At 48.4% G+C, this 17,053-nt stretch overlaps 2 protein-coding genes and 1 long non-coding RNA gene across 4 annotated transcripts in view; 2 read left to right on the plus strand and 1 right to left on the minus strand.

The window, feature by feature from the left end:
* Window positions 1-547: 547 nt before the first annotated feature.
* LOC140493862 (endogenous retrovirus group 3 member 1 Env polyprotein-like) lies at window positions 548-7,973 on the plus strand. The gene is made up of 2 exons (XM_072592856.1): window positions 548-1,059; window positions 6,089-7,973. Exon 2 carries the CDS (start codon window positions 6,330-6,332, stop codon window positions 7,971-7,973), a length of 1,644 nt encoding a protein of 547 aa, XP_072448957.1. The 5' UTR covers window positions 548-1,059; window positions 6,089-6,329.
* A 1,148-nt stretch (window positions 7,974-9,121) lies between these two features.
* LOC140493398 (uncharacterized) overlaps window positions 9,122-17,053 on the plus strand; it is a 33,985-nt gene continuing 26,053 nt past the window's right edge. The window contains exon 1 of one of the 2 annotated variants that reach the window (XR_011963664.1): window positions 9,122-9,338. This is a non-coding gene — a long non-coding RNA (uncharacterized lncRNA). The remainder of the gene's footprint in view (window positions 9,339-17,053) is intronic. The other variant, XR_011963665.1, reaches the window with a different exon arrangement.
* Window positions 9,974-16,271, minus strand: LOC140493397 (endogenous retrovirus group 3 member 1 Env polyprotein-like). Its single transcript, XM_072591785.1, has 2 exons — window positions 15,957-16,271; window positions 9,974-12,238 (listed from the first exon to the last, which is right to left on the minus strand). Exon 2 carries the CDS (start codon window positions 11,861-11,863, stop codon window positions 10,163-10,165), a length of 1,701 nt encoding a protein of 566 aa, XP_072447886.1. The 5' UTR covers window positions 11,864-12,238; window positions 15,957-16,271; the 3' UTR covers window positions 9,974-10,162.

Consider the following 17,053-nt stretch of genomic DNA (forward strand, 5'->3'; position numbering starts at 1 on the left):
TGGAGATGTTGCAGAGATAGGAATGCAAGACTGGAGACTTTACAGTGATATGAAAGCAAGGCTAGATATGTTACATGTGAGAGGTAATTTCGGTTTGCAACTTTAAGATGTGCCGAGACCACAGACTGATCTACAATAAAAGATAAAACTTTTGCTTCTTTTCTAAAACATTAGACTTTTGCTTTCTTAAAACATTTTGTATACTCAAAAGTAGAATAGTTTAAAATAGTGCATGCAGTTTGTGAGCAGAGTAAAACAAGCAGGCCCTTGATTGATGAAACCATAAACACAGGCAGGGAAGGATGAGTCCTTGACTGATAAAGACTGCAGGACAGGGAAACGACTCGAGAGACATCTGCTACAGATTGATACAGAGACATCTGCTACAGCACAGACAGAGAAGAATAAGTCTTTGACTGATAAGACTACAGGGAGAGAAAAATAACACCTCTAGGGTCTGGAGGCATGAAGGGGAGGGTCTGAAGACATTTGTTGCAGACTTTGTGATAAGGATGCAAGTTAGAGAATAATGATGTTTTTAAGAATGTGAACCTCATGGCTCGTTAAGAGCCAGGAAGGGGAGGGTCTGGAGACATTTGTTGCAGACTTTGTGATAAGGATGCAAGTTGGAGAATAATGATGTTTTTAAGAATGTGAACCTCATGGCTCGTTAGAACCAAGGAGGGGAGGGACTTGTGCTGTATATAATGAGAAACTTTGTAAGCCTCAGCGCGCCTTTTACTCAGAAGGCTGCCCATCTCTGCAGACTTGCTAATAAAGCTTTGTTTTCCTGAATTTGTCTAGAGCGATTATTAAGAAGCAATTTTCGTTTCTAACAACTTGGGGGCTCATCCGGTCAACACTCCGGCCGCAAGGGGAGCTGAGGAAGGACATCGGAGAAGGTGCACCCTGCCGATTTCGGCAGTCCCTGATTCCTTGCTTGTCGCCCCGCGCGGCTTGAGCGAGTGATACCCGGGAGGCTCAGGAAAACAAAGGAGGGGTGTAGCCGAGGCAGTGGGGACGGTTAACGATCGAGTAATTTCGGTGCACCGAACCCAGGTAAGAAAAAACTTGCGGGGACCGTGTTTCCGGAGGCCTGGGGACCTACGGGGTGCCTGTGGATTTTTCTACAGAGACGTGGGACTCAGCTATCTAGAGACCGGGGCTTGCCTGTGAGGGATTTTGCAGAGACCGTGTTTGAGGAGGAACGTGTACCTACGGGGTGCCTGTGATCTGTGTCACAGAGACGTAGGACACAGGAATCCAAAGACCGGGAGTGCCTGCAAAGGAACCTGGGCGATCACGGAACTGAAGGTCCGGGAATTGGCTAAATTGTGATAGATTATCACGGGAAAATTACGAAGTCCTCGGCAATGGGAAATAAGGGATCCAAGGCGAGTCAGGGAAAGGTAGGCTTGAACAGAGACAATGACAAATACCCCGGGGTACCTGACAATAGTCCGTTAGGAAGAATGTTAAATAATTGGGATCAGGGCGGGAGAAAAGGAAAATCTAAAAGGAAGATGGTATAATACTGTGAAAAGTGGTCCCAGAAATTAATTCAGGGCGACTCAGTGTGGTGGCCTAGATTCGGTACTGACGAAGACTGGGTCCGGCAAGCTCTCATTTTATATGTCAATTCAAAACCGGGTGATAATCTAGAAGAAAGTGATTATGCCTTTTGTTGGGTACCGGTTGCGATATCTTGCCAAATGCAGGCAACTAATGAAGACTCTAGAAGACAGAAAGAATGGGAACCTTTAGATCACTTACCGCCGCCCTACGTGACCCCGTCTGCCCCACAAAATGTTCCTCCGGGTGACGACGAATCAGGGGAAGGAAAAGAAAAAGGGGAGGAATCACAGGCTACCTCAGGGGTGCAGACCAGATCTCGAGCTGGAAGGGGTCACGGACAAAACCCTACCTCAGTTGAATTAATGAATCCACTCCGGGAAGTGCCCATGGGGGGCGAGGAAGGAGGGACGGGCTATGTGAACGTTCCCTTGACGAGTACTGAAGTACGGAATTTCAGGAGGGAGATGAAGGGTCTACTAGAGGACCCCATGGGCCTGGCTGAACAATTAGATCAGTTCCTGGGTCCGAATACTTACACGTGGGAAGAGATGTGTTCCATCATGAAAACATTGTTCTCTAGCCAGGAACGACAGATGATACGACAAGCTGCGCTGTTGGTCTGGGAGAAAGAGGGGGGAGAAGGAGGGGAGCAGAAGTTTCCCCTCACTGACCCCGAGTGGGATAAGAACACGGAGGAAGGACGGCGCAACATGAGAGACATGCGGGAATATTGGATAAAAGGAATAAGGCAGGCAGCCCCGAAGGGGCACAATTTTACCAAGGCCTTTGGTAATCATCAAAACCCGGAGGAAACCCCTACGGACTTCCTAGACAGGATTAGGAAGAACTTGCAGCAGTTCGCTGGGGTGGACCCTGAGACAGACGTGGGGCAACAACTCATACGGGTAGAGTTTGTATCAAAAGCCTGGCCGGACATACGAAAGAAGTTAGAGAAAATGGATGATTGGGATAGTAAATCTCTAAGTGAACTACTACGGGAGGCGCAAAAGGTGTTCGTGAGAAGGGACGATGAGAAGCAAAAGAAGGCGACAAAGATAATGATGCAAGCGGTGCAAAAAATGACAGCTGGAAGAAGGGAAAAGGGGGAGCCGTGGCAGAAACAGGAGAGAGGAGAGTCGTGGCAAGAGCAGAGGAAAAGAGAACCATGGCCGGAACAAAGGAAGAGTGGAGGAACGCGAGACCGCGACAGGGAAACGAAGAGGATACTCAGATGTTACTACTGTAATGAAGAGGGACATTTTAAACGGGAGTGCCCCCGCTACAAGCGGGAGGTGCGGTCGTACGCCCTGATGGAGGAAGATTAGGGAGGTCGGGGGTTCCTACCCTTGGGGCAAAACGACTATAGACAGGAACCCCTGGTAAACATGAAAGTAGGACCCCAAGGATCGGAGATCACATTTATGGTGGACTCGGGAGCCGAAAGATCAAGTATAATCCAAATACCCCCCGGCACCCGAACAGGAGGAAAAGTTATGGGGGTATCTGGAATTGGAGGACAGAAATTACAAGTCCCAATGGTGGAGGATGTGGAAATTGGGTATGAAGACAGAACTACTAAACGAGACCTCCTCCTACTGCCATCGGCGGGGTTTAATTTGTTAGGAAGAGACTTGCAGGTCAAACTAGGGATCGGAACGGTACCAAGTAACGGGGAAATGGTGGTAAGGTTGTTAGCCCTCACCGAAGAAGATGATCAACAAATAGACCCGGAAGTATGGTACCGAGAAGGGAACAGAGGGGGTTTAAACATCAAACCTCTCCAAATCACCATGTTACCAGGAAGAGGCCCCGTGAGAAGGAAACAGTACCCGATTGCTATGGAAGGACGCGAGGGGTTACAACCTGTGATAGAAAGATTAATCACAGATGGACTACTGGAGGAATGTATGTCCCCTTTCAATACTCCAATACTCCCTGTGAGGAAGCCGGATGGGACATATAGTCCAGGCTAGATACCCGGTGGTACCCAATCCCTACACGTTAATGAGTAAAATTTCACCCGAACACGAATGGTTCAGCGTAATAGATCTGAAGGATGCCTTCAGGAGTTGCCCCCTTGACGAAGAAAGTCGGAACCTTTTTGCCTTTGAATGGGAGAATCCCTTCACAGGACGAAAGCGACAGTTAAGATGGACGGTCTTGCCGCAGGGATTCACGGAGTCACCCAACTTGTTTGGACAAATACTGGAGCAGATCTTAGGAGGATTTCGGTGTAACGCGGAAAATCAATTGCTCCAATATGTCGATGATCTCTTACTCTCAGGACCAAGAGAAGAGGAGGTACGGGCAGACACCGTTGCCCTGCTGAACTTCCTGGGGAAACAGGGCCTACGCGTCTCCAGGACAAAACTCCAGTTTGTGGAGCAAGAAGTAAGATATCTGGGCCATCAAGTCAGTAAGGGGCATCGCCGTATCACGCCAGAACGAATATCAGGGATTACGGGTATGCCAATACCCAGGACGAAGAAGGAAATCAGACAATTCCTGGGGCTAGTAGGATATTGCCGGATATGGATTAAAAGTTACACCACTTTAGTAAAATTCTTGTACGACAAACTGGGACAAGAAGGACAAAAGGTGGACTGGTCAGATGAGGAGGAGCAGCGATTTAATATTATTAAAAGTAAACTGATCCGAGCTCCGGTATTGGCTTTACCCACCCTGAAGGAACCATTCCAGTTATATGTCAATAGCGCCGGCGGAATTGCCAAGGGCGTGCTTACCCAGCTGCGGGCAGGGAAACGTCAGCCGGTTGCATTTTTGTCAAAAATGTTAGACCCTGTGTCATGTGGATGGCCGACCTGTATACAGGCAGTGGCAGCTACGGCAATGTTAGTGGAAGAGGCCCGAAAACTTACCTTTGGAGGAAGGATCACAGTATATTCCCCACATTCGGTTAGTGCCATACTGGCTCAGAAGGCTCACCGCTGGTTAACAGACTCTCGCATCCTGAAGTATGAGACGATTTTGATGACCGGGGACGATCTCAATTTTGCAAAAGATCTCAGTTGCAACCCAGCCCAGTTTCTATACGGACGTCCTGTAGATGGAGAACAGGAGCATGATTGTGTGGAATTTGTAGACTTGCAGACCAAGAGCCGAGAGGACCTGCAAGAAGCCCCGCTGGGTGAAGGACAGGAACTGTACATCGACGGGTCCTCCCGGTGCATCAGTGGGGTACGGTACAGTGGCTATGCTATCATAGATGGTGCAGCGAAGCAGACGATCGAGTCCGGACGACTGCCCGGGAAGTGGACAGCCCAATCCTGTGAGTTGTACGCCCTCCAGAGGGCCCTGAAGTTGTTGGAAGGGAAGGTGGGAACCATATATACTGACTCAAAGTATGCATACGGGATCGTTCATACTTTTTGGAAAATCTGGAAAGAGCGAGGATTGATAACTTCCCGGGGAAAAGAATTAGCTCACGAACAAATGATCAGCCTAACGTTGGAAGCCCTGGCGTTACCTACGGAACTTGCAGTAGTCCATGTACCCGGTCACCAGAAGGGGTCGACACCGGAAGTGGTGGGAAACCGGCTGGCAGATGAGGAAGCCAAGCGGGCAGCGGTCGAAAAATCCGTCCAATTGTTAACGTTAATACCGTTGAGGGAAGGGCTCACTAAACAACCCGTCTTCAACCAGGGGGAGATTGATAAAATGGATCAATTGGGTGCCCGGCTAGATACTAACGGGAAGTGGACGGTTCCTGATGGGAGACAAGTACTGAACAAACAGATCACCCGGGGCATTCTGCACCGGTTACACCATCAGACCCACTGGGGAGTGCAAGCCATGTGCGACACGATCCTGAGAGACTATGTATGCAGGGGGATACACACATTAGCCCAACAAGAGGTAGTCGGATGCCCCACTTGCCGGCGGATTAATCAGAAAGCCATGCGTTCTATGCCAGCCGGTGGTCAGCCCCTCGCAATTAGGCCATTTCAGAGGATCCAGGTCGACTTTACAGAATTACCCCCAGTGCAGCGATGGAAATATCTGCTCGTAATAGTAGACCATTTCACTCACTGGGTAGAGGCTTTCCCAACTGCCAAAGTCGATGCACCAACCGTGGCCCGACTGTTGTTAGAGAACATAATCCCGAGATATGGCATAATGGAATCTATCGACTCAGACTGCGGGACGCATTTTATTTCTAAACTACACCATTTGATCTGTACTGCCCTGGGTATCCAATGGAAATTCCATGCACCCTGGCATCCTCAGAGTTCGGGTCGGGTTGAGAGAATGAATGGCACACTCAAAACCCAATTGACTAAGCTGGTGTTAGAAACTAAGTTACCTTAGCCGAAGTGCCTTCCCATTGCCCTATTGAGGATACGTACGGCACCTCGCCGGGATGTCGGGGTTTCCCCCTATGAAATGCTGTTCGGATTACCATATTGGAGTAGGGTTGATGGATGTCCCACTCTACAAGGGGGAGATGTATTTATCAGAAACTATTTACTGGCCTTATCCCGTTCTTTTGCAGAACTCCGGAGGAAAGGTCTCCTGGCTCAGACTCCACCGCTCGACTTCCTCCTGCATAAGGTGGAGCCCGGAGATTGGGTACTTGTTAAGACCTGGAAGGCCGAAAAGCTCCAGCCGTGGTGGGAAGGACCGTTCCTGGTTCTGTTAACAACTGAAGCAGCTGTTCGGACGAAAGAAAAAGGGTGGACCCACGCATCAAGGATAAAGGGGCCTGTTCCGCCTGAAGGAGAAAGCACTTGGACATGCGAGCAAGGGGACAAGCCGTTGGTGGTAAAACTGAAAAGACAGCGATAATGAACTCTACTTGGACTGTATTGGTGGGGATATTGATCAGTTTACTCCTGTATGTGGGGGAGGGTGAGGGGAGATGTGACAAATGTCGAACTATAGTAAGACTTGGGATTCGAATCTACACGGGATCATTTGTGTCCCATTCCTATGTGGACGATTGGTGTTATGATGTGAGTGCACGCCATGAATGTTGGGAGGTCGGAAGACCCTATTATCAGGTGTATAATAAAGGGTACGGTGGCAAAATCCATGGATGCCCTATAAATGAGCGCTGGGTATGTATTAGCAAAACTGGAAGGTGGGACCCATCTTCCGTGTTGCTCAGGGAGCAGGTTGACAGAGTCAAGGAGACCAAGATACAGAACACTGATCGGGGGTTGGGGAAAGAGCAAGACCGTCAGGGAACGGTCGTGCTCTCTAAAGTGCCATCTGTATACGAACAGGTAGAAGAAAATATTGAACTCCCTGATATTACACAAAACCTGTTTATTGATCTCACCTCTAGAATAGCCACTGTTTTAAATGTTAGCAATTGCTGGGTTTGTGGAGGGCCGCATATGTCAGAACAATGGCCGTGGACTGGCCAAAGCTTAGACATAGGGGAATTACTGCAAACCACTTGGACTCATGTCAACGAAAAGAAAAGCCAGGGGTGGAGACTGACAAACAGCCCTGAGGGCCAGTTCTGTATTGAAGGCAAGGGGACCGTGGAGGTAGGGATTAGTCCCTGTCAGAATGTATTGGATGCGACCACGCGAGTATGGTGGCCTGAGGATATTACTTGGTACATTGCAAACCGAGATCATGGCTCGTGCGTTCCATTACGTATTGATTCCTCCTCTGACGAGCTGGGGGCTGATTACTGGAATTGCAGTGGTCCTGGTCCTTATGAGGGCGTCCCTGGGGTGAAGGAGCTGTGGGATGACGTTGTGAGGCAGGGAGGGCCTGCTCCAGATGGCCTATTTTGGATATGCGGTAATCAGGCATACCCCAAACTGCCCATGGGATGGGCTGGGGTATGCTTCCTGGGTCTAATACGACCTGCGTTCTTCCTATTACCCCGGGAGGAAGGCGATGATTTGGGAATTAAACTCTTTGACTCCCTTAGGTCACCAAGGGATATCCAAGTCGGTGATTGGGGGGATGAGTGGCCACCGGCCCGGGTTATTGAATACTACGGGCCAGCTACATGGGCACAGGACGGATCATGGGGATACCGTACTCCTATCTATATGTTAAATCGAATTATCAGGCTCCAAGCAGTCGTAGAGGTTATTACTAACCGGACTGCCCTGGCCCTGGAGCTGCTGGCTAAGCAGCAGAATCAGATGAGGGCTGCTATGTATCAAAACCGACTTGCCTTGGATTATCTGTTGGCCTCGGAGGGGGGCGTGTGCGGGAAGTTTAACCTGACTAACTGCTGTCTAGAAATTGACGATAATGGTAAAGCGGTTTTGGAAATTTCCGATGAAATTCGGAAATTGGCCCATGTGCCAGTACAATCTTGGCGTCCTCTTAGTGGTATCGGATGGTGGGGTGGTCTCCTAGGTGGTAGTTGGTGGCGCACGGCGCTACTGATGGTTGGGGGGTTGTGATTCTTCTTCTCGTATTACCCTGCCTAATCCCCTGTATTCAGCTTCTAATTCAGAAAAATATTTCCCGACTCCAGGCAGTGGTGTTTCCACAACATGGGACACGGGAACTTAAGGTGATGTTGCTGCGAAAGTCCAAAGATTTCCCAGGCCCTTAAGGAAGGGGGGGGTCTTATCTTGATCAGGCACATCTTAAAAAGAGAAAAGGGTGGAATTGTGAGAGGTAATTTCGGTTTGCAATTTTAAGATGTGCCTAGACCACAGACTGATCTATAATAAAAGATAAAACTTTTGCTTCTTTTCTAAAACATTAGACTTTTGCTTTCTTAAAACATTTTGTATACTCAAAAGTAGAATAGTTTAAAATAGTGCAGTTTGTGAGCAGAGTAAAACAAACAGGCCCTTGATTGATGAAACCATAAACACAGGCAGGGAAGGATGAGTCCTTGACTGATAAAGACTGCAGGACAGGGAAACGACTCGAGAGACATCTGCTACAGATTGATACAGAGACATCTGCTACAGCACAGACAGAGAAGAATAAGTCTTTGATTGATAAGACTACAGGGGGAGAAAAAAATAACACCTCTAGGGTCTGGAGGCATTTGTTGCAGACTTTGTGATAAGGATGCAAGTTGGAGAATAATGATGTTTTTAAGAATGTGAACCTCATGGCTCGTTAGAACCAAGGAGGGGAGGGACTTGTACTGTATATAATGAGAAACTTTGTAAGCCTCAGCGCGCCTTTTACTCAGAAGCCTGCCCATCTCTGCAGACTTGCTAATAAAGCTTTGTTTTCCTGAATTTGTCTAGAGCGATTATTAAGAAGCAATTTTCGTTTCTAACAACAGCTATACAGTCATGAGTGGGAAGGGAATTCCCTCCATGAATAAAGGAAATCTACTGCAGAGCTCTCACAAAGTGAATTCCTCCCCTCAGTAAACTCTCCCATCACATGACCCAACATATCAGCAAAAGCAGGTCGCACCGCGCATGCTCTAGCCAACACAGTGACCCGCGGATGATTGATGTCAGCACCGGATCAATGAAAGGACGGTGGGCGGAGCTGAGGACCGAGCGGGATGTTGGTCCTCCAACCAATCAAAGTAAATGAAGGGCGGAGCTAAACTAAACCATGTGATCACCCTCGCGCGCGGCGCCGAGTCGCCGTAATGAATGTTCGGGAAGTTATGGAGAGAAAGGATACGGTCAGGAAAGAAATAAACAGGGAAACGGGAGAAAAACTGTGTTGCTATGAGCGGAGAGGTTTTACAAACAAATTGTGCACGTCGGAAAACATAAATTTGAACGTTCCAGTCCCGTGTTTGCAGTAAATGGAGAATTGCCTCAGCGCGGCTGCAGACCTGAGTAAGCGCCGCCATCTTTATTCGGGACAACGATTCACTGGACACGTGCGCGGCCGCCATCTTTGTAGGGGGCAAGGTGCAGCCAGGCGCATGTGCAGCCTTTCTCTATTATAGAGTCATTATGATCACAGCAGCCAATACTGCTCTGATTCACCTCTGGGCTCCCTCATGACCACTTTGTCAATATCTAGCTTCCTCAGTGTTAGAAACGAAAATCGCTTCTTAATAATCGCTCTAGACAAATTCAGGAAAACAAAGTTTTATTAGCAAGTCTGCAGAGTCGGGCACCCTCCTGAGTAAAAGGCGCGCTGAGGCTTACAAAGTTTCTCATTATATACAGTACAAATCCCTCCCCTCCTTGGCTCTAACAAGCCATGAGGTTCACATTCTTAAAAACATCATTATTCTTCGATTTACACCCTTATCACAAAGTCTGCAACAAATGCCTCCAGACCCTCCCCTCCCTGGCTCTAACGAGCCATGAGGTTCACATTCTTAAAAACATCATTATTCTTTGATTTGCACCCTTATCACAAAGTCTTCAGAATCTCCAAAGTTGTTTCTCTCACCCTGCAGTATTATCAGTCAAGGACTCATCCTTCCCTGCCTGTGTTAATGGTTTCATCAATCAAGGGCCTGTTTATTTTTACTCTGCTCACAAATTGTCAGCATTCTGCACAATTTAAACTATTCTACTTTTGAGTATACAAAATGTTTTAGAAAAGAAACAAAAGTTTTGTCTTTTATTATAGATCAGTCTGTGGTCCAGGCACATCTTAAAGTTTAAACCGAAATTACCTCTCACAATTCCACCCTTTTCTTTCTTTAAGATGTGCCTGACCAAGATAGCCCCCCCTCCTCAAGGGCCCGGGAAATCCTTGTCTTTCGCAGCAACATCACTTTAAGTTCACACGTCCCATGTTGTGGAACCACCACTGCCTGGAGTCGGGAAATATTTTTCTGAATTAAAAACTGAATACAGGGAGTTAGGCAGGGTAATACGAGAAGAAGAATCATGCCCCCCCCAACCACCAGCAACGCCGTGCGCCACCAGCTACCACCTAGGAGACCATCCCACCATCCGATGCCACTAAGAGGACGCCAAGATTGTACTGGCACATGGGCCAATTTCCGAATTTCATCGGAAATTTTCAAAACCGCTTTACCATTATCGTCAATTTCTAGACAGCAGTTAGTCAGGTTAAACTTCCCGTACACACCCCCCTCCGAGGCCAACAGGTAATCCAAGGCAAGTCGGTTTTGATATATAGCAGCCCTCATCTGATCCTGCTGCTTAGCCAGCAGCTCCAGGGCCAGGGCAGTCCGGTTAGTAATAACCTCTACGACTGCTTGGAGCCTGATAATTCGATTCAACATATAGATAGGAGTACGGTATCCCCATGATCCGTCCTGTGCCCATGTAGCTGGCCCGTAGTATGCAATAATCCGGGCCGGTGGCCACTCATCCCCCCAATCACCGACTTGGATATCCCTTGGCGACCTACGGAGAGAGTCAAATAGTTTAATTCCCAAATCGTTGCCTTGCTTCCGGGGTAATAGGAAGAACGCAGGTCGTATTAGACCCAGGAAGCATACCCCAGCCCATCCCATGGGTAGTTTGGAGTATGCCTGATTACCGCATATCCAAAATAGGCCATCTGGAGCAGGCCCTCCCTGCCTCACAACATCATCCCACAGTTCCTTTACCCCAGGGACGCCCTCATAAGGACTAGGACCACTGCAATTCCAGTAATCAGTCCCCAGCTCGTCAGAGGAGGAATCAGTACGTAATGGAACGCAATTTCCATGATCCCGGTTTGCAATGTACCAAGTAATATCCTCAGGCCACCATACTCGCGTGGTTGCATCCAATACATTCTGACAGGGACTAATCCCTACCTCCACTGTCCCCTTGCCTTCAATACAGAACCGGCCCTCAGGGCTGTTTGTCAGTCTCCACCCCTGGCTTTTTCTATCGTTGACACAGGTCCAAGTGGTTTGTAGCAACTCCCCTATGTCTAAGCTTTGACCAGTCCACGGCCATTGTTCCGACATATGCGGCCCCCCACAAACCCAGCAATTGCTAACATTTAAAACAGTGGCTATTCTAGAGGTGAGATCAATAAACAGGTTTTGTGTAACATCAGGGAGTTCAATCTTTCCTTCTACCTCTTCGTATACCGATGGCACTTTAGAGAGCACGACCGTTCCCTGACGGTCTTGCTCTTTCCCCAACCCCCGATCAGTGATCTGTATCTTGGTCTCCTTGACTCTGTCAACCTGTTCCCTGCGCAACACGGAGGATAGGTCCCACCTCCCAGTTTTGCTAATACACACCCGGCGGTCATTTATAGGGCATCCACGGATTTTGCCACCGTATCCTTTATTATATACCTGATAATAGGGTCTTCCACCCTCCCAACATTCATGGCGTGCACTCACATCGTAACACCAATCGTCCACATAGGAATGGGACACAATGTTCCCGAGTAGATTCGAATCCCAAGTCTTACTGTAGGTCGACATTTGTCACATCTTCCCTCACCCTCCCCCACATACAGGAATAAATTGATCAATATTCCCACCAATACAGTCCAAGTAGAGTTCATTATTGCTGTCTTTTCAGTTTTACCACCAACGGCTTGTCCCCTTGCTCGCATGTCCAAGTACTTTCTCCTTCAGACGGAACAGGCCCCTTTATCCTCGATGCGTGGACCCACCCTTTCTCTTTCGTCCAAACAGCTGCTTCAGTTGTTAACAGAACCAGGAACGGTCCTTCCCACCGCGGCTGGAGCTTTTCGGCCTTCCAGGTCTTAACAAGTACCCAATCTCCGGGCTCCACCTTATGCAAGAGGAAGTCGAGCGGCGGAGTCTGAGCCAGGAGACCTTTCCTCCGGAGTTCTGCAAAAGAACGGGATAAGGCCAGTAAATAGTTTCTGACAAATACATCTCCCCCTTGTAGAGTGGGACATCCATCAACCTTACTCCAATATGTTAATCCGAACATCATTTCATAGGGGGAAAACCCGACATCCCGGCGAGGTGCCGTACGGATCATCAATAGGGCAATGGGCAGGCACTCTGGCCAAGGTAACTTAGTTTCTAACACCAGCTTAGTCAATTGGGTCTTGAGTGTGCCATTCATTCTCTCAACCCGACCCGAACTCTGAGGATGCCAGGGTGCATGGAATTTCCATTGGATACCCAGGGCAGTACAGATCAAATGGTGTAGCTTAGAAATAAAATGCGTCCCGCAGTCGGAGTCGATAGATTCCATTATGCCATATCTCGGGATTATGTTCTCTAACAACAGTCGGGCCACGGTTGGTGCATCGGCTTTGGCAGTTGGGAAAGCCTCTACCCAGTGAGTGAAATGGTCTACGATTACTAGCAGATATTTCCATCGCTGTTCTGGGGGCAATTCTGTAAAGTCAACTTGGATCCTCTGGAATGGCCTAATTGCGAGGGGCTGACCACCAGCTGGCATAGAACGCATGGCTTTCTTGTTAATACCCCGGCAAGTGGGGCATCCGACTACCTCCTGTTGGGCTAATGTGTATATCCCCCTGCATACATAGTCTCTCAGGATCGTATCACACATGGCTTGCACCCCCCAGTGGGTTTGATGGTGTAATCGGTGCAGAATGCCCCGGGTGATCTGTTTGTTCAGTACTTGTCTCCCGTCAGGAACTGTCCACTTCCCGTTAGTATCTAGCCGGGCACCCAATTGATCCATTTTATCAATCTCCCCCTGGTTGAAGACGGGTTGTTTAACGAGCCCTTCCCTCAACGGTATTAATGTTAACAATTGGACGGATTTTTCGACCGCTGCCCGCTTGGCTTCCTCATCTGCCAGCCGGTTTCCCACCACTTCCGGTGTCGACCCCTTCTGGTGGCCGGGTACATGGACTACTGCGAGTTCTGTAGGTAACGCCAGGGCTTCCAACGTTAGGCTGATCATTTGTTCGTGAGCTAATTCTTTTCCCCGGGAAGTTATCAATCCTCGCTCTTTCCAGATTTTCCCGAAAGTATGAACGATCCCGTATGCATACTTTGAGTCAGTATATATGGTTCCCACCTTCCCCTCCAACAACTTCATGGCCCTCTGGAGGGCGTACAACTCACAGGATTGGGCTGACCACTTCCCGGGCAGTCGTCCGGACTCGATCGTCTGTTTCGTTGCGCCATCTACGACAGCATAGCCACTGTACCGTACGCCGCTGATGCACCGGGAGGACCCGTCGATGTACAGTTCCTGTCCTTCCATAGCAATCGGGTACTGTTTCCTTCTTACCGGGCCTTTTCCTGGTAACATGGTGATTTGGAGAGGTTTGATGTTTAGGCCCCCTCTGTTCCCCTCTCGGTACCATACTTCCGGGTCTATTTGTTGATCATCTTCTTCGGTGAGGGCGAACAACCTTACCACTATTTCCCCGTTACTTGGTACCGTTCCGATCCCTAGTTTGACCTGCAAGTCTCTTCCTAACAAATTAAACCCCGCCGATGGCAATAGAAGGAGGTCTCGTTTAGTAGTTCTGTTTTCATATCCAATTTCCACATCCTCCACCACTGGGACTTGTAATTTCTGTCCTCCAATTCCAGATACCCCCATAACTGTTCCTCCTGCTCGGGTGCCGGGGGGTATTTGGATTATTCTTGAACTTTCGGCTCCCAAGTCCACCATAAATGTGATCTCCGATCCTTGGGGCCCTACTTTCAAGTTTACCAGGGGTTCCTGTCGATAGTCCTTTTGCCCCAAGTGTAGGAACCCCCGACCTCCCTAATCTTCCTCCATCAGTGCGTACGACCGCACCTCCCGCTTGTAGCGGGGGCACTCCCGTTTAAAATGTCCCTCTTCATTACAGTAGTAACATCTGAGTATCCTCTTCGTTTCCCTGTCGCGGTCTCGCGTTCCTCCACTCTTCCTTTGTTCCGGCCATGGTTCTCTTTTCCTCTGCTCTTGCCACGACTCTCCCCTCTCCTGTTTCTGCCACGGCTTCCCCTTTTCCCTTCTTCCAGCTGTCATTTGTTGCACCGCTTGCATCATTATCTTTGTCGCCTTCTTTTGCTTCTCATCGTCCCTTCTCACAAACACCTTTTGCGCCTCCCGTAGTAGTTCACTTAGAGATTTACTATCCCAATCATCCATTTTCTCTAACTTCTTGCGTATGTCCGGCCAGGCTTTTGATACAAACTCTACCCGTATGAGTTGTTGTCCCACGTCCGTCTCAGGGTCCACCCCAGCGAACTGCTGCAAGTTCTTCCTGATCCTGTCTAGGAAGTCCGTAGGGGTTTCCTCCGGGTTTTGATGATTACCAAAGGCCTTGGTAAAATTGTGCCCCTTCGGGGCTGCCTGTCTTATTCCTTTTATCCAATATTCCCGCATGTCCCTCATGTTTCGCCGTCCTTCCTCCGTGTTCTTATTCCACTCGGGGTCGGTGAGGGGAAACTTCTGCTCCCCTCCTTCTCCCCCCTCTTTCTCCCAGACCAACAGCGCAGCTTGTCGTATCATCTGACGCTCCTGGCTAGAGAACAATGTTTTCATGATGGAATACATCTCTTCCCACGTGTAAGTATTCGGACCCAAGAACTGATCCAATTGTTCAGCAAGTCCCATGGGGTCCTCTAGTAGACCCTTCATCTCCCTCCTGAAATTCCGTACTTCAGTACTCGTTAAGGGAACGTCTACATATCCCGTCCTTCCTTCCTCGCCCCCCATGGGCACTTCCCGGAGTGGATTCATTCTTGCAATCGAGACAGGGTTTTGTCTGTGACCCCTTCCAGCTTGAGATCTGGTCTATACCCCTGAGGTAGCCTGTGATTCCTCCCCATTTTCTTCCCCTTCCCCTGACTCGTCGTCACCCGGAGGAACATTTTGTGGGGCAGATGGGGTCACGTAGGGCGGCAGTAAGTGATCTAAAGGATCCCATTCTTTCTGCCCTTTCGAGTCTTCATTAGTTACTTGCATTTGGCAAGATATCGTAACCGGTAGCCAACAAAGGGCATAATCCCTTTCTTCCAGATTAACATCAGGTTTTGAATTGACATATAAAATGAGAGCTTGCCGGACCCAGTCTTCGTCAGTACCGAATCTAGGCCACACACTGAGTCGCCCTGAATAGGTTTCTGGGACCACTTTTGACAGTATTTTACCATCTTCCTTTTAGATTTTCCTTTTCTCCCACCCTGATCCCAATTATTTAACATTCTTCCTAACGGACTATTGTCAGGTACCCCGGGGTATTTGTCATTGTCTCTGTTCAAGCCTACCTTTCCCTTACTCGCCTTGGATCCCTTATTTCCCATTGCCGAGGACTTCGTAATTTTCCCGTGATAATCTATCACAATTTAGCCAATTCCCGGACCTTCAGTCCCGTGATCGCCCAGGTTCCTTTGCAGGCACCCCCTATCTTTGGATTCCTGTGTCCTACGTCTCTGTGACACAGATCACAGGCACCCCGTAGGTACACGTTCCTCCTCAAACACGGTCTCTGCAAAATCCCTCACAGGCAAGCCCCGGTCTCTAGATACCTGAGTCCTACGTCTCTGTAGAAAAATCCACAGGCACCCCGTAGGTCCCCAGGCGTCCGGAAACACGGTCCCCGCAAGTTTTTCTTACCTGGGTTCGGTGCACCGAAATTACTCGATCGTTAACCGTCCCCACTGCCTCGGCTACACCCCTCCTTTGTTTTCCTGAGCCTCCCGGATATCACTCGCTCAAGCCGCGCGGGGCGACAAGCAAGGAATCAGGGACTGCTGAAATCAGCAGGGTGCACCTTCTCCGATGTCCTTCCTCAGCTCCCCCCGCGGCCGGAGTGTTGATCCCGGACAACGAGCCCCCAAGTTGTTAGAAACGAAAATCGCTTCTTAATAATCGCTCTAGACAAATTCAGGAAAACAAAGTTTTATTAGCAAGTCTGCAGAGTCGGGCACCCTTCTGAGTAAAAGGCGCGCTGAGGCTTACAAAGTTTCTCATTATATACAGTACAAATCCCTCCCCTCCTTGGCTCTAACAAGCCATGAGGTTCACATTCTTAAAAACATCATTATTCTTCGATTTACACCCTTATCACAAAGTCTGCAACAAATGCCTCCAGACCCTCCCCTCCCTGGCTCTAACGAGCCATGAGGTTCACATTCTTAAAAACATCATTATTCTTTGATTTGCACCCTTATCACAAAGTCTTCAGAATCTCCAAAGTTGTTTCTCTCACCCTGCAGTATTATCAGTCAAGGACTCATCCTTCCCTGCCTGTGTTAATGGTTTCATCAATCAAGGGCCTGTTTGTTTTTACTCTGCTCACAAATTGTCAGCATTCTGCACAATTTAAACTATTCTACTTTTGAGTATACAAAATGTTTTAGAAAAGAAACAAAAGTTTTGTCTTTTATTATACATCAGTCTGTGGTCCAGGCACATCTTAAAGTTTAAACCGAAATTACCTCTCACACTCAGTCTCGAACCATGGGTGTATTTTTGGTCCGTTTACTACTGTATTATTACTTTTATAGACCCTTTGTAAATGAGTTTTTCACTGCGGCCCAGCCCCTGACCATGGACTGCTCTATTATCAGATTACTTTTTTCTTGAATATTTTTGACAGACAAGAATTCTTTTTTCCAACAAGCAAGTGTATTTTCCTTCCATTTCTGACGATCAAATTCTGCACCATTTTCATTCCCTGTAATCCATTTTGCACTCCCTGAAACATCAAC

Source organism: Chiloscyllium punctatum, chromosome 22 (genome assembly GCF_047496795.1).
Source record: "Chiloscyllium punctatum isolate Juve2018m chromosome 22, sChiPun1.3, whole genome shotgun sequence".
Lineage (NCBI taxonomy): Eukaryota > Metazoa > Chordata > Chondrichthyes > Orectolobiformes > Hemiscylliidae > Chiloscyllium > Chiloscyllium punctatum.

Bases quoted from the DNA above. Each gene is read 5' to 3' on its own strand.
- LOC140493397 (XM_072591785.1), bottom strand. From the start codon at position 11,863: ATGTCGACCTACAGTAAGACTTGGGATTCGAATCTACTCGGGAACATT.
- LOC140493862 (XM_072592856.1), top strand. From the start codon at position 6,330: ATGCGAGCAAGGGGACAAGCCGTTGGTGGTAAAACTGAAAAGACAGCG.